Genomic DNA, 23457 nt, shown 5'->3' with positions numbered 1-23457 from the left:
ATTTTTGACCAAAAAGTGGAATACAAAGAGGCTAGCCTCCAGGCCTCAAAACCTGGGAGAAGTAGGGCAAACCAAAGAAATCTTTATAGGTGATGATTGGGATCTTGTGCTGAAAGCGGAAGGCCCTTAGAATCTTTATGGAATATAGAGACATTTTTGCATTGGCATACAAGGACTTGAAAGGATTACCACTTGAGGTGTGTGTCCACTAGATTCCACTCATACCTAGAGCAAGGCCAGTGCAGAAACGGCCTTATAGAATGAATAGAAACTATGTGGAGCGGGTAGGAGAGGAAATCACAAAGATGTTGGATGCAGGGATAATATTTAAAGTTCAGACAAGCAAATGGGTTTCTCCTATTGTAATATCACTCAAGAAAGATGGTACTCAAACTTGGATATGTGTAGATTTTAGAAGTTTAAATGCGGTGACCATAAAAGACCCATTTCCCATTCCATTTATAGACAGCATTTTAGAAGTAGCTGGCCATGAGATGTACTCTTTTATGGACGGATTTTTCGGGTATAACCAGATTACTATTGCAAAGGAGGATAAGCTGAAAACTACATTTGTAGTGGAAGATGGGGTATATTCTTATAACAAGATGCCTTTTGGATTATGCAATGCACCGGCTACCTTCCAGCGGATTATACTACACATTTTTCATGGTATGTCAGTAGGAAATTTTAAAGCATTCCTTGATGATTGGTCGATTTACAGCGGAAAGGATCACCACCTTAAAATTATTGGAGAATGCCTGGAGAAATGTCGGAGAGCGAGACTGGCGCTCAATCCTAAGAAATGTCGGTTCATGGTCCCACACGACAGACTTCTAGGACATATAGTATGTAAAGAAGGCTTAAAGACAGATCCAAAGAAAATAAGGGTAATTTTGGAAATGGAGGCTTCTAAGAATGTGACAAGTATCAAATCTTTTCTAGGGCATGTTGAGTATTATCGGCAATTCATCAAAGGATTCGTTGAAATATCACTTCTGCTAGAAAAGTTAACTAGGAAAGGGAAACAGTTTGAATGGAAGGCGGAGTAGGAATACGCCTTTCAAGAACTGAAAAAAAGACTTGTGGAAGCACCTATCCTTATCTATCCTAATTGGGAGAAGGAATTTTGGGTTCATGTAGATGCATCCAACTATGCTATAGGGGCCACCTTGGCCCAAACAGGGAAGGAAGGGTTGGATCACCCTGTATATTTCGCTAGCAGGCTTTTGTCAAAAGTGGAACGGAACTACAGTACCACGAAGAGGGAAGCACTTGATATGGTCTATGCAGTCCAAAAATTCAGGCACCATCTACTTGCTACACCTTTTACATTTTTTTGTTGACCACCAAGCATTAATGTATTTAGTCAACAAACCAGTAATTCAAAGGAGAGTAAGTCGGTGGCTAATTTTGTTACAAGAATTTACATTCAAAATTATAGTGAAACCTAGAAAAAATCATGTAATTGCCGATCAATTGTCTCCCATCAAGTCAAGAGAAGCCGTTGATAGTGGGATAAATGAGGATTTTCCAGATACTCACCTTTTTTAGATTGCAGTGTTACCTGCATGGTACGAACAGATCGACCAGTACTTGTCTACAGCTACATTTCCTCACAACATGCCCCCAGCAGAATGGAGAAAAATTGCCTTAAAAAGCCATACATTTCAATTAATTGAAGGGTTGTTGTACAAACTTGGACCAGATGGAATCCTCATAGATGTGTGATGGAGGAAGAGATCCCAGGGGTTCTCAAAGAATCCCACGAAGGAGTGGCAAGAGGCCATATGGGACCAAATACCATTGCACGAAAAGTGCTCTTAGCAGGACTATGGTGGCCCACATTGTATGTTGATGCCAAGAAATGGGTAGTAAGTTGTGACACATGCCAACGAGTAGGTAAGCCGCTCAAAAGGGACTTCATGCCACTATTTCCATCTCAACCACAGGAATTATTTGAAAGGTGGGGACTAGACTTTGTGGGTCCTCTACTGGCTAGCAAAACTCATTGGTGCAAATATATAGTGGTGGCCACGGAATACCTGACCAAATGGATAGAGGTATGGGCCTTACCAGACAATACCGCCCTTAGTACTGCCAAATTCCTCTATGAACAGATAGTCACCCGATTCGAGATCCCACTACAACTCACCAGTGATCGAGGAGTACATTTTGTGAATCACATATCCGAATGATGACCATCGAATATAAAATATTTCATTCTTTCTCCAGTCCCTATTGTCCAAGGGGGAATGGTCAGGCAGAAGCCACGAAAAAAATATTGGTTGTTATTCTCTACAAAACTTGTGGTGTTGAAGGCCGGGATTGGGAAGAGCAAATTCCAGCAATAGTATGGGCCTATAGAACAACTTATAAAGGTACTACAGGACATACCCTATTTCAAGCTTATGTACGAGCAGGAAGCAGTGATGCCAATAGAGTATGTGGTTCCAAGCTTAAGGATAGCCATTCAGAACAGATTAAGTGACGAGGAAAGTCTCAAGGAACACCTATATCAGTTACTCCAGTTCAAAGAAAAAAGAATATTCGCCCAATGGTGTATAGAGGTGGCTCAAAAGCGACGGAAATTTTGGCATGATAAACATCTAAAATTGATGAATATTCACCCAAGGCAACTTGTACTTTGGTACAACGGAAAGAATGAAATTAAGCCAGGTAAGTTTAAAATTCGTTGGCTGGGGCCTTACAAAATTATGGAACTAAAAGCAAATGGAGCGGTAAAGTTAGCTACTCTTGATAATCAGCCAATAAAAGATCTCGTGAATGGGTCCAAATTGAAGATATATAAAGAACGAAAAGTTTATGCCTACTTTATAAACCCCAAGACTTCAGCCAAAGTCATTTTTTCTCCACCAGGCGAGCAGAGGAAGGGGAGTGTAAGTATAGGGCAGAGGATTGTGGATGTACGGCATGTCTGGACAGAGGAGTAAGGCAATGTACAGCCTATCAGACTGTACGGAAGGGACAGGGTTATAGTCGTACGTATCAACTGTACGGAGGGCAATGTACGCCATCCTTATTCAACTTACCCTCGTATGAACAGATTTTGGCATCAAGGACAAGGCTGTACGGATAGATTTCGACATCAAGGACAAGGCAACATACAACATCCAGCGTATGGCATCCACGACAACGACAATGTACGGCATCCATCATACAGAACCAAGAGCAAGGCAGTGTATGGCTCCCAGCATATGAAGGGTAGATGTGGTGGGGTCGGAATCTAGTGTACGGACAGTGGACGGGGAACAGTGCACAGAGGGGTGGTCGTACAGAGGAATTATGTACAAACAGGCATAAGGTGAAGTTGTATAGAGGAGTGACTGTACAGAGGAGTGGTCGTATGGCAGCCATACGAAAACATATCGATTGCACAAATTATTTACAAATTGTTTATGGTTACTGTTCCAACACGTCACCAACAGTTCTTTTGGGTGGTCATTGGAGATATTACAGTACACACTGGCAGATTGTAGATTGGACATATTCTTCTAACATGGTGAAGTTAAGTATGGGGAATCCCAGCCGGGGCCACATTGTTGATTCCAAAGGTACTAAAGCGGCTGCCTTACAGGCAAGAACTCAGAAGTCAGTCATGGCACAGGGCAAGACTAAACTGTCACAAGAGATCAATGCTTCCAATATCAGTTTTGAAAGTGTGCTCGGCAGTGAGTGTAGGGTATGGTGGGAAAAATTAGACACAGATCCTCTCCAGAAGGCATTGGTCACAGCAAAGGTGGACAAGATCATCTTTATGCCGATCTTTGTTTTGCATGATTTTGAACCTATCCTCTGAGATTTGATTATGGGGTATGATGGAACAGGTCATCAATCTGTCATACAGTATGCTCAACACTAGGTGGTAGTTTCTTATTCTACTGAAGTACTTAGTAGGGTTTTTGGAATCCCTAATAGGGAACAGGAGTTGAGCAAAGCACCTATGACAAGAGAAGACAAACGAAAAATGGCTAAAACTCTTGTGTCACCAGGATGTTACCAATGAGGAATGGGAAGGTATTCTGAAGAATAGTCGGGGGCTAAGAAAGGTTTTCACCGCAAATGAGCAATGTCATTGCGTGGTTGATTTAGTAAAAATTAAGCTCACGGCTAGTAGTCGCACCTTTGATATTGTTCTTTGGCTATTGCCAATAGTGGATGGCCTATCCCAAGGACAGATTTACAACTGGGCTCACCTCCTTTTTGATAGAGTGCGGGAATTTCTGGAGTTGCAGCATAAGGCTTTCTACATGCCCCATCATGCAGTGGCTTTGTTCTTGGAGGCAGTTTGGCTTCAAGTTAGTAGTGAACATCGTGGGACATTGGTACCAGCAAGTAGAGTGGAATCGTACCGACCAGCGATGACTTATTGGCTACATCTAGACACCTTGGGTGTGGGTTCCCAGGGTTGTGGTGAACCTATCAAAAAGAAAGCACGACAGGCCGTAGTAGTGGAAGAGGATGAGGACCAAGTCAGTTCTGAGGACACGGCATGTGATACAGATTCCTCCTCTTCTGATTTCCAAGCAGCCGAGATTCACCTAAGTCACTTACAGGGCACCCCAAGTGAAGTAGTGTTTCTGCCACCTGCAACAGGGCCCCTTCCTACGGGGGTTGCTAAAGTTCCTCAGCTGGCTTGTCCACCTTGTGATGTTGTGATACCACCAGTTTCTTCCACCGAAGACACCAGCTTAAAAGTAGCAAGTGGCTCAAGACACTTTTTGAAATGGGGGGCTTCTAAGCTATCTATTCCAGGAATCAAGCCTCTTCTCTCGCCAGATCAGCCTACTCGCACCAAGGTGATTGATTTAAGAGGACAAGTTCACTATGGACACAAGGTACAACTATAAACACCTCTCAGGCCAGAAGTGGTCCAGCTTGTGGCTCTTGTTGTTAAGTCAACTATGGGGGAGAAATCGAAGGACCCTTCCTCTCCAGGTACTCAAGTGACAATGGCAGGAGAAAATACTGTTTTAGAAGAGGCTGACAAGCTGCTGGAAGAAGAGGGGTTGGTGTCATCCCCTGTGCCCTCGCAGCTTGAGGAACTCAGGCAGAAAGATTTCTTACGGAGTTACGGGCTATGGAGCATTCTACCTGGTAACTCCTTCAGCATGAGCAGTCGTATAACTTGGAGGGTGTACTCACTACAGCTGCAACATTAGCCCAATTCATGCGAACTGACTATTACACAGATTGGGGTCTCTTAGAATAGAGTAACTATAGCCAAGAAGATATTGCCACTACTTGGACCAGCCGTTCTATCATTTCTCAGACCCCAGTTGCTTCCTCTCCTCTCATGACCTCTCTGGCTGCTATAGAGACTGCTTTCCGGAGTGTTTTTGTGGAAGCCTAGCGGGACAAACATCCTCATAAGCAAGTCCAAGCAGAAAAGAATGCTTTGTTAGCAGGCTGGCAGTTGGAGCGAGTTTAGTTGGAAGGCAAGTTGGTAGTGGCCGAAGTTAAAAAGATGGATACTTTCTGGGTACTTCAAGGCGTTCGTAGTAAGCAGAAGATGGCGAAGCGGGAGCTATAATGCTTGCGAGGCACTCCGAGTCCAAGGATGTCCTCCAATCCTTCTTAAAACATTTCTCAGTTGTTTTAGTCGTCGTTTGAAAGATGACTCTTTTTTTGGGGGGGATATATGTAGTCAGCATTTGGTAATTTAAGTATTTTGTACTTGTGTTAGTGGGTAGTTAGGAAGCGGGGAGTGTGTCGGTTGGTTTCTAACCAACCGACCCCTTTATAAGCAGATTGATACTTGGACTTTGTACATTCATGTTTTTGGTAATATTAATAAAATAAAATTGTTCCTCGCCTCCATTAGGATAACATTGTGGTATGGTATATTGGTGAGCTTGATAGTAATAGTTGTAGGATATTCTGTAACTTTTGGTAGTAATTGCTCTCTACACGATTCCAATTCATGGCCGATTCGCAATTCAATTCGGCCTTGCCAATTCTGATCCGATTCCGATTCTCATTACTTTGATTCAATGAGTCCATAAATAAGTACAAAAGTATTTCTATTAAATTTGATTGATTTGAATGCAAATTGTGTACAAAATTGCATTCTGGTGTGGAATCCTAATATAATAGTTAGCTAACAACTATAATAAATTTATAGTTATTGCCTTTGAACATCATCATTATTCAACATAATCCATAAATTGCATATACAACATTTTACATCTTCCTCTTCCCTATTCTAGTTAAAACTTTGGGAGAGGTTTTGAATTTCTGATAATCAAATTTGAATCTTGGATACTTATGGTATTATATTTTATCATTGATCAATGGTAATAGATATTATGATAGTCATCAAATCAGTTGTCTAATTTCTCAATTTTGACCTCACACCCAACCTCCTCATTGTAATCATATATCTTATATGACAAGATCCCACTAACAAGTGGGGCTTCAGAAGTGGAGATCCTAATAGGTTTGAGGAGCAGCAATGATAAGTTGCACATGGTGGTCGATGTGAAAAATCCCCAATGATACACCATATATTTTGCATGTCAACACTATAAAAGTCACAAGAGAAGGTGACAAATAATACACAATGATGTCCTCATTGCCTTTATTTGTATTAAGCCAAGTTTTTGGAGAAAAATGCCAAAACTTTGGTGAGTTTTTCCTAGAAATAGTTTATGCAAAAACTTGCCAAGCAGAAAAACCTGGAAGTTAATATAAACACACTGATTTTTCTACAAGCAGTTGGTGCAAAAACTCGCGAAGCAGAAAAACTCACTAGTGAATAAAAAGTCAACGAGTTTTCTTCGAGACTTTCACCTATGGTAATTGCTATTAGCCTATCTATTATAAAGAAGAAGAAATGAGAACTAGTTTTACCAACAAAAAAATTTGCAAATTCAATTCATAATCTGGAAGAGATTGATTCACTAACTACTCAAACCTAGAAAAGGATACAATAACAAGAATTAGAAACTGAAGGAGATTAAAGAAACAGCCAATATACTTTCTATCAGTAATAAATGCATTTGTGAGAAAATTACTATTCTTTGAAACCAAATCTCCAACAAATGTGGACATCATTGTATAGCCACATGATAACAGACTCTTTGGAAATTTTTAAGTTTTAGTAGTTTCTCAAGTGTATTTGTATTCATAACCAGTGCATATAGAAATATAACATTATTGGAAACACAGAATCAAGTAAATAGATAAATTACTATAGAATTTTAAAACCAGGTAATGAAACAGGTTACCTCATTTGGTTTTTTTGCTGCTAACAAAGCATTTGTAAGGCCACGTAGAGCCTCAAGGGAGCTTCTACTTGATTTCTGAGAGCAAAGTGAAAACACGCCTAGAAGTTTTGAGTACAATGAGTAAAACACCCATGTAATATTCAAAACATCGAGCTTACATTTCCATTTTTGTGTATGCACATAATTTTCTTCAATAAGGCCCAAATTATGATATCTTATTTGAGCTTTTTTATAGCTTCAGAACATGCTTTTTTACTAAACGAAATATTTTATTGTTTGTAAATGGTTCCTATCACTTCAGTAACTTCTTCTGTTATCCTATTACTTAAAAATTCCAGTGCACATACATACTTTGTTCTGAAGAAGCAGGACTGTGAAAATGTTTACATTTTAAAGTTTTGCCAGCAGAGTAGCTAAGTTAAAATATGATGCAATAAGCTACCCCAGGAAATGTGCCGTTCTAATACTATCAAGAATATCACAAGTAAGCAATTACCATTATGGCATTTCGATATGCAACAACACTCCCATCATAATCTCCAAGTGCATACTGCACATCACCAAGCAACCGAAATGCATCTGGATTTTCTGTACTTTTCTGGAAAGAAATAAAGTAATCAAATAAAAAAGAAAAGTAAAACACTTAAATAATTTCCACAGATCAAGTTCTATCTAGTTGTTATGGACAAGATAACATTGTCAAGAAAACTGTGAGATATACAAACTTGAGTAAGCTTCTCAAGTAGAACAGAAGCTTTTCTGTATTCGCCCAATTCTGCATGAGCAACAGCCGCCCCCTATCAAGTAGGAATGAAGATCACACAAAATCAACAAATAAACATGTTATTGTGGCATGGCACACAACTTCAAATTGTTACCTGGAAAAAAAGGGTAGCAGAGATGAAAAGAAAAATTATTTAACAATAGAAAGTAAATTACATCTTCCATTTCAAAAGATGCCTTATGCTATAAAATTTTGTGGCTATGCTTCAGCTGTATCACTACTTCACGTACTGAGTCCTGATTTTAAAAGAGTTCTTTTTTGGATACAAAATATACGCTTAGCACTTGTTCATTGGCATTCCTACAATAACCTTAATTGTATGTTATAGACCAATCCTCACTAGAAAGATTGAGAATCATTGTTAGAGTAATTGGACAATGGAGTTATAATCACAATCCTAATATAGGATCCTTTTTGGTTATAAATGTGCAGCAAGAATTGCAGAATAGAAGCTTTAAGGTTCAACTGAATATAAAAATCCAAAGCTCCCATTGCTCGTTCTAGAATAATTGTAACTGTAGTGAACCTAATCAAGGATTAAAGAGCATTGTTTAGTTAATTCTGACTCATAGTGACAGAAAGTACTTATGATTAAGGAATAGAATTTTTTTAATTCAACTGAACAGGTAGGGTTCTTAATCCTTGGTAGGCACTTTTCATATAGCTCACAGGTTGGTGATCTTCCCCTTTTCAATGGTGTGTCTAGGGTTTGAGGTTTGAACACAAGACCATTATGTGTGTCTTCCAGCAACTGAACCATTTGGTCTACACCTTGGGGTTGATTTTAACAGTTAACTTATTAATAAGCATAAAGGGTCTATCTCAAGTTCAACCATATCAGAATCTTCTTTCTTTTTCTTGTAATCCTTAATCTTTGCCAATGCTATCAAGTTTTAACAATTTTGTTCATTCTTCTTAACCTATCCACACTTATAGTTACATTTTGTAATTTTCATTGAATTTTGCATATTTATACAGCAAAGAATTTTAGGACATGCATTAAGATGGTTCTACACATTGTTATTCATATCCTTTGGATAGATATAGGGTTTATTTTCTATACTTTCACTCTATCTCCTCTCAACCTAAATTTTAGTATATAATCCCACCTTGCTTGCTTATCAAATGCTTCTTTATCTTCAATGCCAAAGTAACAATTTTATCAAATCTGTAACCTTTTAAACTTTGTATCTCCCTTTCCATTGAATTTCCTCTCATCCAAGTGTCACCGCCATCATTCCTTTATGGTCCTCACAACTACCAAACATGCTACTCACCTTTGTCACTGTTGTCCTTCATTTTGTAATCACAAAATGGATGCAACACTACAAAGCTTTGACATTTAAAGTTTCCAATTTCTCAAGTTGATTCACTATGTGATTTGTGAAAGTTGATCACATAATCTTTCCTGATTCATATTATGAATTCATTTATGGAAATTTCTTGTCAAGTTTCCTTTTTTTTGTAAGCTTAATTAGATCTGTCAAATCTAATGGCATATGCTTGATTTTTGAGGCCTTCAAAATCCCTTTTTGCATTTTAGTGTGATTGTTTTGTTTGTTTTGGTCCTTTTGTTACCTCCAATCTCTTGTTTTTGGTTACACACTCGTTTTGAGCTATCGTAGGACTTAATCGGGGTTGCCAATCAAATTATATTAAGGTTTAAGTGGATGTGTCATCGGACTTTAGCACCCTGATTGCATATTTTAAACTTTAAATCTTTTATTTTGTTGTTAGGTTGCACTTTTTTGATGTTTTAAACTTAAAGTCACTTTTAAGTGTGTAAATACTTTATTAAGTTGCACTTCTTAATCTTTTAAATTATAACTTAAAACACATAAGTTATAAAGTGCACTTTTTGAACCTATTTACACATGCACTATAACTTAAATCACTTAAAGTCATAAAGTGCACTTTTTGAGCCCATTTACATATTACATGTGAACTTTTATATGCATTGTGTAATAGGCTCCAAAAAGTGCGATTTCACTTAAGTGAAACAACTAGACGTGCAAAATAGAAACCAAGTGAAAAAATTTAAGTTAAAACAAGTCATTAACATATGCTTGCAAGTGAATATGCAAATACATATGAAAAGTGTGATTTGCTTCATGTGCAATATACAAATGAAGTTGAAAACCACGATTTGATTTGAAGTGCTTCTTTCTAAGTGCCAAATCACACTTTTTGGAGCACACTGCCTATTTCATTTAATTCTCCTACATATGCAATATGCAAATGAAGTCTAGGACCACAATTTGGCTTGTTTCTATGCAAAACAACTTGTGTCTTTCAAAACCGTTTTTGGTGAATATGTAATCGCACTTTTAAAGTGAGATTGCATATGCACTTTAAGACCACAAAAAGAAACTCTATTTTATGCAATCTGCATTCTATTTCAAAAAGTGTGATTTCTCTCTTGGCTGCTTGCATATTTTTCCAAAATACAATATGCATTCAACTCCCAAAATTGTGATTCATCTCTACTTGCACTTTTCTTGCAAAAAACATGTAAATTGCCCCAAAAAGTGCAATTGGCATAAACTTCCAAATACCAACATCTAAGTGATGCTCAAAACAGCAATTTGCATAAACTGAATATGCAATATGCATTGAACACCCAAAGTGTGATCTGCACTTAGGCGTTTCACTTGCATCATTTGAATGTGCAATGAGCCTCAAAAAGTGTGATTGAGGGCTGGAAAAGAAATATTTGAAACTCTTGTGTGCAATGTGTAAATGCATTTGAGAACCCCGATTTGGGGAGAGGTGTTTGATTCCAACTTTTTTCTTGCTCCAAGATTTGCTCTTTGCCCTCCAAGTGAGTGTAAATCTTTGGTTTTGTTTGCATTTCTGATCTTGTTGCATATTTGATGCTTTCTTTTTCTCTTTTCTTTCCATTTGTTCATTTGTGTTGAGAAAATGTGTCTCAACCTTGCAATCTTCTTTTGGAAAATCCTAGAATTTGTTTGTGGAAGTTTTCCACTTGTTTATACATTGAAAATTGGTTAATGAGTTATCAAAAATGAGTCTTGTCCATACTAGAATACAGGTAGGTCATTTTTAGAGCCTTGATGACTCATTTTGTGACTTTTATGGGGGTCTAGACTAAGAAACAAAATTGTGGACGGGATTACTATTTTAACCTGGTTGTTTTTCCATATTGGAAATGTAAATGTCAAAAAAAGGTAACATGTGGCATGGTAATTTTGCCCATGGTTTTGTAAAACCACAAGTGGTTTCCAGATTGTAAAATCACTATAAAAGGAGCGCTTGGGGAGGTATTTGTGTAATTGAGTTCAATTTGCAAAACTGATGCTAGAAAGAGTCTCTCTGAGTTCAAGTTGTGGTCATGCGCTCCTGTATGAACTTACATTGCAAGTGTATTGTAATAATCTTGGTTTGATAATACATTATGCGAGTTTTGGAGGGTGGGGTTTTTCTCCCAGAAGGGTTTCCCCACGGTAATCACTGTGTTATTTGTTCATTGTTATTTTGATTATGTTGTTATGCATTTCTTGGGATCTCTGCAATAGTTAGTTGAATTTGCATAATCGTCCTCTCAAAAATTAGCGTAGGAAGCGATTTCGCGGACCTTTGCTTCCTTACAAGTGGTATCAGAGCCTGGCCAGTTTTGGTTCTATTTGTTGGGTACAGGGTTTTTTGAGCTAATCAAGGTTTGAGTGGGAGCTTGTGCAGAGTATTTCATTTCTGTGTTGCAGGATTGAAAAGATGGCAAGCATGTCAGGGAGAATTGATGTTGAAAAGTTTTTTGGCACAAACTTTGAGATGTGGAAGCTGAAGATGGAAGATCTATTGACTGATCAAGATCTATGGGATGCGATTGATGAGAAAAAGTCGAGGCCCACAGATCCGACTTTAGCCGCACAATATGATGTGATAGACAAAAAAGCTAAAGGTCTCATCAAATTGTGTCTTGCAGACTCAATTTTGATTAATGTCCATGAAGAACCTACAGCGAAGAAGCTTTGCAAAAGCTAAGTGAGATCTATCAAGAAAAATCACTTGTGAACAAGATTTTCTTGAGGAAGAAGTTGTATTCCTTGAGAATGGAAGAAGGTGGACAAATTTATGAGCATCTGGAAAGGTTTAATATGTTGGTGACTCAGTTAACCTCAATAGGGGTGCCAATGGATGAAGAAGAAAGGTGTCAAATCTTGCTATGTTCATTCCCAGACTCATGGGATAGTCTTGCGATGGCTATAGGAAGCACTTCAGTTGTCTTGAAGATGGAGGACGTTGTTGGTTCTCTACTTTCTAAGGAGATGAGAAGGAAGGTCTCTTTGAATGCCAAAGAGGCTTTGAGTGTTCAAACAAGACCAAAAGAGAGAGGCAACAACGAAAAGCAACATGGCCATTCTAAGTCCAAAAATAAGGGGAGATCGAAATCTCCTGGTAAGTCCAAGGCAATCTGCTAGAATTGTAGCAAACCTGGACACTTCCGAAAGGACTGCAAATAGGAGAAGAAGAAGAAGAGGCAAGATTCTGATTCTGAGTCCGAGAAGGAAGACGGAGATGCTTTCATTGCAGCCTTGGCTACTCATGCAGGTGAAAATGCATGGTTAATAGACTTAGGTGCATCTTTCCACATGACTCCTAATAGAAATAGGTTTAGTAAGTATGAAAATTTTGATGGTGGTAAGGTGTATTTGGGTGATAATTCAGTACTTGATATTGTTGGTCGTGGAAGCATTCGTGTGAAATTTTCTGATGGTAGAATTAGAAGATTTGATGGTGTCTTGCATATCCCTAGACCAGCAAGGAATTTGTTATCTGTTAGTAAGCTAGATGCAGGTGTGCATGTACAGTTTTCTAAAGCAGGTGTAAAAATGGTGACAGGTGCTATGGTAATAGCAAGAGGAAGTAGATTGGGTACATTGTACCAGCTTGATGCATGCACAGTCGAGTGCAATAGTACTTCTGATAAGATTGTGAAAAAGACTACTCAGTTGGAGAAGGAGAAGATTTCTCTTTCAACAGATGGTTGTGGTTTTTGGGTACCCAAGGGTGCTCTGTCTACCAAATCAAAGTTGCCTGTAGAGAAGACCATGCTATGGCACCAAAGACTCGGCCACATAGGTGAGAAGGGTCTACGGACCTTGAAAAATAAGAACCTTGTTGATGGGTTAAATGACTGCAATCTTGAATTTGATTTTTGTGAGCATTGTATCTATGGTAAACAAAACCGCATTCTATTTTACTCGAGTTCTCATAAGTCTTCATGTATTTTGGATCTAATCCATTCGGATATATTTGGTCCAGTTGATGTTCCTTCTATTGGTAGATCAGTTTATTATGTTTCTTTTATTAATCATTTCAGTAGAAGAACATGGGTTTGTTTCCTTAGGAGTAAAGATGAAGTTTTCAGTCATTTCAAAGAATTTAAAGCAATGGTTGAATTGCAGATTGGAAAGAAAATAAAATGTTTGAGAACTGATAATGGTGGTGAATTTTGCTCTAATGATTTTGACACATTTTGTATAGATTGTGGTATTAAAAGAGAGAAAACAACTCCATATTCTCCACAGCAAAATGGAGTTGCAGAAAGAATGAACAAGACCCTGATGGAGAAGGCTAGGAGTATGTTGAGTGGTGCTGGACTAGAACAAAAGTTCTGGGCTGAAGCTGTAACCACTACCTGCTACTTGATAAACAGGTCTCCTACATCAGCTCTTGTTGATAAGACACCAATGGAAGCGTCGTCGGGCCACAAGCCTTCACTTAGACATCTAAGAGTGTTTGGTTGTGAGGCATATGCTCATGTGCCAAAGGAGAAGCGGACAAAATTGGACAACAAAGCTATCAAATGTATCTTCATCGGATATAGTTATGGTGTGAAAGGATACAAGCTTTGGGATCCTGTTGGACAAAAGGTATTTATGTGTTATTTTTAGAGAAACTAAGCCTTCTTCTGTTACAATGCAGCAAGAATAGATTGAAGAAAAGAAAGATGTGATTCAACTTCCTGCTACACCTGAGAAAGTTGAATCAAGGCCCTTAGAAAGACGAGATGTTGAAGAGAGCTCTACGAGTTCTAAATCATTAGAGGAAGAAGGAGAACCTAATTATGAACCTGAACCAGATCTTATTCGAAGATCTACTAGACAAAGGAAACCACCTGAAAGGTATGGGTATTCTCCTGATGATTGGAGGTGATATTTGCATTGAATGCTAATATTGATGAACCGAGATCTATACAAGAGGCTCTTGGTATGAATGATTCAGAGTTTTGGAAAATAGCCATGGATGAAGAAATGACAACTCTTAAGAGGAATCAAACATGGGACCTTGTACCATTGTCTGAAGGACGGAAGCCTATTGGTTGTAAATGGGTGTTCAAAAGGAAGATGGGTTCAGATGGAAGCGTTGAGAAGTATAAAGCACATTTGGTTGCAAAAGGTTACTCTCAGGTTGAGGGAGTAGATTATGGTGAGATTTTTTCTCTAGTAGCCAAAATGACATCCATTAGATTTTTATTTTCTCTTGCAGCAGCTTATGATCTAGAGAGCGAGCAAATGGATGTGAAACTGCTTTCCTTCATAGAGATTTGGAGGGAGAAATTTACATGTCACAACCAAAGTACTATGTGGTGAAAGGTAAAAGTCTTTTGCTCTGTAAATTGAAGAAATCATTGTATAGTTTAAAACAGAGTCCTAGGATGTGGTACTAGAAGTTTAATATATGTGTTGAGTTTGGGATTTGTGCGATCTAAATTTGATCACTGTATATATTTCAAATCTGATGGTGATGGTTTCCTGGTTATTGCCTTGTATGTCGATGACATGTTGTTTATTGGCAAAGGAAAAGGTTTGATTGTAGAGTTAAAATCTCAACTCTCGATAAAGTTTGAAATGAAAGATCTTGGTGCAGCTAGGCACATTCTGGGAATGGAGATTATAAGAGATAGACAGAACAGAAAGCTTTGGCTAAGCCAGAGTAAGTATGTTGGTACTATTTTGAAAAGGTTTAATATGTAGGATTCAAGACCACTGAGTGTTCCTATTACTATGGGAACAAATTTTTCTAGCTCACAGTGTCCTACATCCCCATTGGAGATGGAAGAGATGAGTCGAGTACCATATCAGAGTGTTGTTGGAAGTTTGATGTATGCTATGGTTTGTACAAGACCAGACATTGCCCAAGCAGTGGGAGTACTTTCCCGTTATATGTCTACTCCAAGAACAGCACATTGGGATGCAGTAAAAAGAGTTTTCAGATACTTGCGGGGTACCTCAGAGTACTCAATATGTTTTCATGGAACAGGAAACGAGCATTCCTTAGATATTCGCGGCTATGTGGATTCAAACTGGGCTGGTGATGTTGATAGAAGAAGATCCACCAATGCATATTGTTTACATTATTTGGTGGTGCAATCAGTTGGATGAGTAAGCGACAGGCCGTGGTCGCTTTGTCCACTACTGAGGCAGAGTATATGGCAGCTACTCATGCCTGCAAAGAACCCATTTGGCTAAAGATATTGTGTTCAGATATAGAGTTCAAACAGGGTACAGTGACAATTTATAGTGACAGCCAGAGTGCAATTTTCCTAGCGAAGAACCCGACTTTTCATGCAAGGACCAAGCACATTGATGTACAATATCATTTTGTGAGAGATATGGTCGAGGATGGCAAGGTGAAGCTGGAAAAGGTAGAGACTTTGGTGAATGTTGCTGATGCATTAACTAAGCCCGTGAGCACAAAGAAATTCAAATGGTGTTCAGAGTCTATGGGCCTCTCGGCCCCTAGCAATTAAGTCCATGATATTTAGGATCCCCTGACTCTTGCAAGGTGTTCGACAAGTGGGAGAATGTTGAGAACATGTGTCTCAACCTTGCAACCTTCTTTTGGAAAATCCCAGAATTTGTTTGTGTAAGTTTTTCACTTGTTTATACCATAGTAACGAGAATCGCTCGAAAATCGTGTGAATCTGCGATTCAGCGATAAGATTCAAGGTGGGCGATTTTTTTGGAGTCAGGAATCACCACACACAATTTTTTTGGATGAATCGCATGAATCGCTGGTATCGGCGATTCATCAAAAAAATCACATGAATCGGATGAAAAAATCAGCAAGAAATCGCCCGTGGCCAAAAAAGTATGGAGTTGTAAATTTAAAAAAAATAACTTGTTTTTTTACTTTCTACATTTAAAGGGTCTTTTCAAATTTGCCAATTCATCGCCGATTCACCAGCAATTCACCCCCGATTCACGATTTGATTTGGCCGTGCCGATTCCGATTCTCATTACTTTGGTTTATACATTGGAAATTGGTTAATGAGTTGTCAAAAATGAGTCTTGTCCATAGTAGAATATAGGTAGGTCATTTTGTGAGCCTTGATGACTCATTTTGTGACTTTTATGGGGCTCTAGACTAAGAGACAAAATTGTGGACGGGTTACTATTTTAACTTGATTGTTTTTCCATATTGGAAATGTAAATGTCAAAAATGGTTAACATGTGGCATGGTAGTTTTGCCCATGGTTTTGTAAAATCACAAGTGGTTTCCAGGTTGTAAAATCACTATAAAAGGAGGGCTTGGGGAGGTGTTTGTGTAATTGAGTTCAGTTTGCAAGACTTGTGCTAGAAGGAGTCTCTCTGAGTTCGAGTTGTGGTGATGCGCTCCTGTACGAACTTGCATCGCAATTGTATTATAATTATCTTGGTTTGATAATACATTGTGCGAGTTTTGGAGGGTGGGGTTTTTCTCCCGGAAGGGTTTCCCCACGGTAATCACTGTGTTATATGTTCATTGTTATTTTGATTATGTTGTTACGCGTTTCTTGAGATCTTTGCAATAGTTAGTTGAATTTGCATAATCGTCCTCTCAAATATTAGCATAGGAAGCGATTCCGCGCACCTTTGCTTCCTTACAATTTGAAGCCCTAGATTTTTGTTATTAATTACAAATAAATTCAAACTTTCATTCCTTGTAAAAGGAAAAAGGTTCTGCCTTTCCAAAACAAAATTGCTTGCAAGCTTGAGGTGTTTGAAAGTCTTCATTTTGTGTCAAAGCAAGAGGTATGTTTTTCTTTTCTTTTTCTTGTTTTGTAAGTACGTTTGTTTAGTTTTTGCTCATTTTTGGTGATTTTAGAGTGTTAGTTTGTGAGGAAAATGATGAAATTTGTCTCAAGAAATGCAAGTTTTCACCACCATTTTCAGCCTCCATTCTCATCCCATCTCCAAATTTGCCCGACTCCACATTTCCAAATATGTAATCGGACTTTAAAACCCCGATTACACATCTACACAAGTTTAAAATGATGAATTTTTACCAATATGTAAATACATTTCTAAATCTCGATTTTGGGGAAACTCACATTTTTAGAAATGAAGTTTCCTATCCACGTGCTCCCAAGCTACATCCACTGGTATTCATAGCCATTCAAGCCAATATCCACATTTCACCCTGTATGTTATCCACCTAGAAAATCCCGATTTTGACCATTTTTTGCGCAAAATAAAGCTTTTCATGTTTTTTCCAGCCTCTAGAGGTATACAAAAAGTATCTAAATCAATACCTGGAACACTTATCCTCCATGGATCTGCTATTATTGTCCAAATCTTGAAACCCACATGGATTCAATCCTATTGGAAGATGTTTTCACTCTTTGGAATTTTCATGTTGTAGAGAACTCTTCAAATCAAGATATGTCAAAGAAATCTTCACCTTTTCCAAGGTAAAGATAAAATGAAGTATCATACAATAAGGAATTGGCTCATACCACTCCATCCCAAGTTTCATCATCATATGATGGAATTAGGGATACAAAGGTTGGTCATATAGATAAGTCAAAATATCTTCAAATAATAGAGACATTTTGTCAAGAAGACATACTCCGAATCAAAAGAAGCTATATTGCCTGGTCTCCACTTTCCTAATGGCTACCCTAGAACCTGAGTGATGTAGGAATGTGCTAATCAATTTGATTCAAAAACAAAATTAGTAAAAGATGTTGAGGGGAATGTTGTTCTAAGTTTAGGTCCAAACATCATTGAGAAGATTTTCAAAGTGCTGCAAATTCTAGAATGTGCAAATCTGACGAAGGAGAATTCACAGCAACAATTGAATGATAAAAAGCTTAATTACATCAAATTTTCAAATGACAACTGAGAATTCATCAAAGAGTATCAAGAGGCTATCAAAAGATACAACACCACGATTATCAATGTGAATGTAGTGTCTTAGAATACAAGATCTCCCGATCTTGCAATCTTCCCCAATTATATTGCCAAATTCAAGCCCTTTGTTGATAATCTAAAAAATTGATTTGTTCAGATTCAATTGTTTCAACATTTTCATCATTTTTCTTTAAGTTGCGTGTAATTGACTTGCATGCAATTGAATTACATGTACCTACAGAATGTAATTGAATAAGTCTTCTTTCCGTTTTGCTTAGTTAAGGTGGTTGAGTTTCTCCCACCTTTTTCCCGTTTTTACTCACTTAGCCTAAATAAGGGAGTGCCTTCCATGGTGAATAACATCTTTTTATATGCAAGCAAACTCTGCAAGGTTTGTGCAAGTATAACTGTGATTTATTTATATAAGTTTCAGAGAGAAGTGAATCAAAGAAGAAATTTGTTTCAAAGTTGTGTTTGGGAACAATTGCGGTAGTGTAAATTGTAAGCCATGTCTACATTTGTATCGCCTTATTGAATTCATGCAAACTTATTTATACTCAAAGCCTACATAAAATAGTTACTTTCTGTCTATATATATGTTGGGATAACTTAGAGATCTAGATTTTAAAAATCATTGTTTGTGGAAGTCTCTATGCTCTCTTTGTGGTGGTGGAACTAGAATTAGAAATTATCTACTTGTGGACATCAATGTGCTCCCTTAGTAGAATCTCATGTTTGAAGGACTGCATAGGAGACTGTGAGCTCCCTATTCATCCTTATAGTTTTCGAACTAGACATAGATCTAATCTAGTACACTTACAATCAATTTGTGAGTTGATCTAAGTTTTATAGTATTACAGCTTTGATTCAAGATAGAAGTGTAGTTAGAGTTTCATTGTTCTTATTGCTCATTTTACAAGTATTTGGATTCGATCCTGAAAAAAGACGAAAGAATATTGGTACCATCTCTTTTTAGATTATCTCAAATTCTTGCTCACCGTGAACTGATCGAAGTAACAGTGAGAAGGGGAAGCCTTCCCTTTAAGGTAGGAGAAGAAGCATCAAGAGGGATTTCATAAGATGATCATGACATGTTGAGGACGATATTATTCACAGTATGAATCTTTACTATCCAATTCAAGGGCACCTCCACAACCACTGAAAAGCTTTAAACAAAGAAGAAATTTGTGAAGTATATGTCCTAATTTATTAATTATAATCATATGGCACCAAGATGTGCATTGTTTTCTTCTATTGTAATGTCCCCATTTTTAGCAAGGTCTTGCTGTTGGCTTGGTTGGTACACCATCACGACCTTCATGAGCTGACAGTGGGATTTGAGGGTCTCATTTGTGTAGTTATAGGCTTTCCAATAGCCTATGGTGTGTTTTGGCTCTGTTTGAGGGACTTACTATAAATTGTAAGTCAAGTTGTTGGTTTCAATGAGCTCAATTGAGTTAGACGAGTTGAGTGATGCTCTTAGTTTTTATTTCAGGCTTCCAATTTGGACTCCAAGAATCTTGGAGGGAGCATCTATTTATAGAAAGTCACCCCGTCAGGTTCATTCATAGTCTTTCATCATCAAGATCACTTTGGTGTTGTCAGATGTCGATTTTGATGCCTCTTCGATTGTTTACACAAGATAGGTGAATTATTATTATTATTCATCTAAATACGCAGAAGTTGCTTTTTTTGTTGCTCACCTCAATATCATAGCTCGTTGGAACCGGGACGAAAAGTTTTAAATCATGGGAACAACAAACAATGGCTTTGCATATCAGAATATTAAATTATGATGAAAAAGGTCATTTTTGCAGCAAAAAGTAATTAATAAATTACATTATAATGACACTATTATATTTTAATATTGTGTGGAGGAAGCTTCAAGTGAAGTTCATTTGGAAAACTTGTGCCATTTTGAAGATTATAAATATGAGTCAATTTGATAGGAAAGGCATCTGATAATTTATTTATCTTATTTGCTTTTGTGTCTTGGTGACATTTTTGAAGTTCTGATTTTCTGTGCCCTTGCTGAGTTAAAAGGGGTTGGATTCATAGCTGAGGTTTTGTGAATCAATTCTGGGGATTGTTCCAGCTCTTCCATTACAATATTTTTCTGTGGCTAAGCAGAAGTTTGCTAGTGGAGTTGGTGTTTGAGAAAGTGAGAAATTGATTAGTGCATTTCAGACTATCGTTTCCTCCAAGGAATCCATGTTTGTGGTATATTAATCATCTACAGCCAATTACTAAGGTTGGGACGTCATTTTGGGAGGCTGGGAGTGATTCTCCTAACACTTGCAATTCTGATTTTGGGCTCTGCAACCATCATTACCAGCTGCATATAATGATCCAATTTACAGAAGACAAGCTTTCACGGTATCCTAGTTCTGTTCCTATCAAGTAGCTGGAGGATCTAGTATGGAGATGGTATGACGTCTGAGTTGACTGTACACTTCAATGGTGTTGGTAAAACGGAACAGATTGGTCGTACAATGAAACTAAGTTGGTCATACGCTCTCTAGGCTGAGGCCATACGATAGGTAGAATGGTGGCAGTACAATGTCTAGGTTGAGGCCGTACGATAGGTAGAATGATGGCCGTATGGTGTGGAAAATAAATTGAACAGTGGGAGCAATCTATTTGGTAATGAGGTGGGGTACAGTATGAAGGCTAGTTTGTCTGTACGGTTGGAGGGAGGAAGTCGGGGTGTTTGGGTGTATGGAATGGCTGATGGCTATGTCCGTACCATACTAACTTGTATAGTGGGTTGAATGCGGAGGTTAAGTATGCATGCCAAACAAAGTGATTAGATTTGCCAGTTAGCTCAGAACAATAAATATAGTAACAAGTCCATAAACAATATATATAATTGCAGACAATGATGGTACTCCAAATGTGCCAGACCTGAAGCAAAATAGAACACAACGGAATAGGGTGAGGGTTGAATCCCCTCGAAACCGTGGAAGCCAAGTACGGAAGGTCTTTCACTTCCGAAATGATGAACAATAGTGAATCCTAATGGGAATTCACAGTACAAAGAAATAATCCAAATCGCATACCAACAACTACCTACAAGTCGTGCTTAAATACCCGTCGGGGAAACCTTTCCAAGGGTGTACAAAGCTAGCCGACAGCTAGACTTACCTACGGAAACAAAAATAAAAATGGATCTGAGATATACTAAATCAATCAGCCCATTAACATAGGTTTGATTAAATATTTATTTAATGACGGGAACATTACAATCCCAAAATTTGCTTGTCCTCAAGCAAATGCAAATTCGATTCTTCGAAACCATCTGTAATCAGCTTCTTTAGTTTCAAGTTAGGTACCAAGTAGATCTTATTGCCCTATTAAATGATATCATCAATAACTTTGTATCTTTCATCATGTATATAGTCATCCATCAACTGACATGCAAAATGGTTCTTCAAGTACTCAACCAATAGATGGGCTCGCTAATCATCCAAGGAATGGGGTAAAGTGTTTACTGTCATGTTTTTACCTGCAACGTTTGGGATCATATCATGTTTTAAAATGGCCTCCATCTTCTTGATTGGGACTTCCCTCGATCCTTTATTTGACATTCCTCTTAGCAGCACCTTCTTGTCATCTATCTTGAATGAAAAGTCCATCCTTTTGAAACTTTGGGTGTACTGGTCAAGGGTCTCCATCCACTGGATGCCCAATATGATATCAGTATCAACCAAATCTATGACAAAGAAATCATCTGTCAAGGTATAGTTTCCCATGGAAATTTGAAGCCCTGGGATCACATGAGTGCAGGGTTACAAGGTTCCTCCGGAAACCTTAACCTCAAATCCTTCATGCTCTACTACATGCAAGCCTTTACTAGTGACCAAAGATGAATTGATGAAATTGAGTGTGGCACCACTATCAATCATAACTGTGACTCGTTTCCCATGAAGTGTGCCACAACCCCTAAAGGTACTACTTCCAGCCATTGTAGTAATGGTAGCAATAAAACCTCTTTTTGGTATTAGGGCGCTTATTCTCTCCTATTGGTTACTTTCTTAACCAATCACTATAGGTACTTGTCCTTTGTCATCATTGAGAAACACCTCAATCTAATGAATCTGGAGACAACTTTACTTTTTGGGGAGGATGATTTTGTCGGTAAATTCTATATTGTAGCCGATGGGTAGAACTGTATCCGAAAGGGTGCATGACGGTTGAGTCACCCCTTCGAGAAAGTATGTACACCATCCCAAAGGGACTTTGGAACATCATTGTAATAATCAAAATCATATTTTAAGCACTAGAGTGCATATTGTGTATATGAATAAAGTATCTATTTTGTGTTATATCTTACTATACTACATGGGATAAGTATCCGTTTACCCTGTATGGTAAACATTTGGAATCATTGCCAGTCGAATCTGGAACGAAGGAAGTGTTATGAAAATTAATGCCGAATCTACTTAATGAGGATAGGAATAAGATAAAAGATAAGGATGAAATATGCACAACATAGGAAGTTTTAATTTTAGCACAACAGGCGAAGCGCAAACAGAAGCTTTAGTAGATTACCAACGAACACCAAGGAGGTGAAGGAGCATAGACGGAGGGAGTGCATTCACCTAAGAAACTGAGGAGTGCCGAGGAATTGCTAGAAGAGACTCGACAACAATTTAATTTGGTGGAAGAGACAAGGGAGGAGTTTCTTACCTTGTATACACTGAGGGTAGAGAATCCAAAACGGTAGAGAAGTAACTCGCACGGCTTGAAGTACCAAAGAGCATGAGTACGGAGTGAACTCTTCATTCCCGATACACCCAATGAACGGATACAAGCAAAGAATCGAACAACTTTTCTTAAGGATGATCTTTTCTCACTAGGTAATGCGGTTGTTGGAAGTAGGGTGGTTGTCCAAAGCAGTGCAGTTGTGCAGAACAACGCGGGTGCTCAGAACAATGCGGGTACTCAGAACAAAGTGGGTGCACAGCAAGCAACACCACTTCAAAAGAAAGTAGTAATGGCAAGACCAAAAGAAAAAATTGTCGAAGTTCAATGGTGACGGGACGACAAATCCGATCAGACACTGCAAGACATGTGAAACAATATGGATGACAAATGGTATAACGGATGAGGATGACTAGGTCTGACAGTTTCCAACAACCCTACGAGGTGTAGCAATTGATTGGTTTTCAGATGCCAATCCACAAAAATTAACTACGTGGGTCGACGTTAGGAAGGAGTTCATAGTAGAGTTCTGACTGCTAAGGGACGATAATGAAATTGTAGTAGAAATATACAGTACGAAGCA

At 38.2% G+C, this 23457-nt stretch overlaps 1 protein-coding gene across 5 annotated transcripts in view; it reads right to left on the bottom strand.

Annotated features, from left to right (window-relative positions):
- LOC149580246 (Tetratricopeptide repeat (TPR)-like superfamily protein) overlaps window positions 1-23457 on the bottom strand; it is a 344359-nt gene that overhangs the window by 76319 nt on the left and 244583 nt on the right. For 3 of the 5 annotated variants that reach the window (XM_089790050.1, XM_089790054.1, XM_089790063.1), the window contains 3 exons: window positions 7973-8044; window positions 7744-7845; window positions 7248-7322 (listed from right to left, as the gene is read on the bottom strand). In XM_089790050.1, coding sequence (XP_089646176.1) covers window positions 7248-7322; window positions 7744-7845; window positions 7973-8044 — 249 coding nt within the window. The remainder of the gene's footprint in view (window positions 1-7247; window positions 7323-7743; window positions 7846-7972; window positions 8045-23457) is intronic. The other 2 variants (XM_089790051.1, XM_089790060.1) reach the window with 1 other exon arrangement.

The sequence above is a fragment of the Cupressus sempervirens genome, chromosome 1 (genome assembly GCF_028749045.1).
Source record: "Cupressus sempervirens isolate cs-2001-9-10 chromosome 1, ASM2874904v1, whole genome shotgun sequence".
Classification (NCBI taxonomy): domain Eukaryota; kingdom Viridiplantae; phylum Streptophyta; class Pinopsida; order Cupressales; family Cupressaceae; genus Cupressus; species Cupressus sempervirens.
Note: the sequence above shows the minus strand (reverse complement) of the source record. Positions and strands in the feature narration are given on the sequence as shown.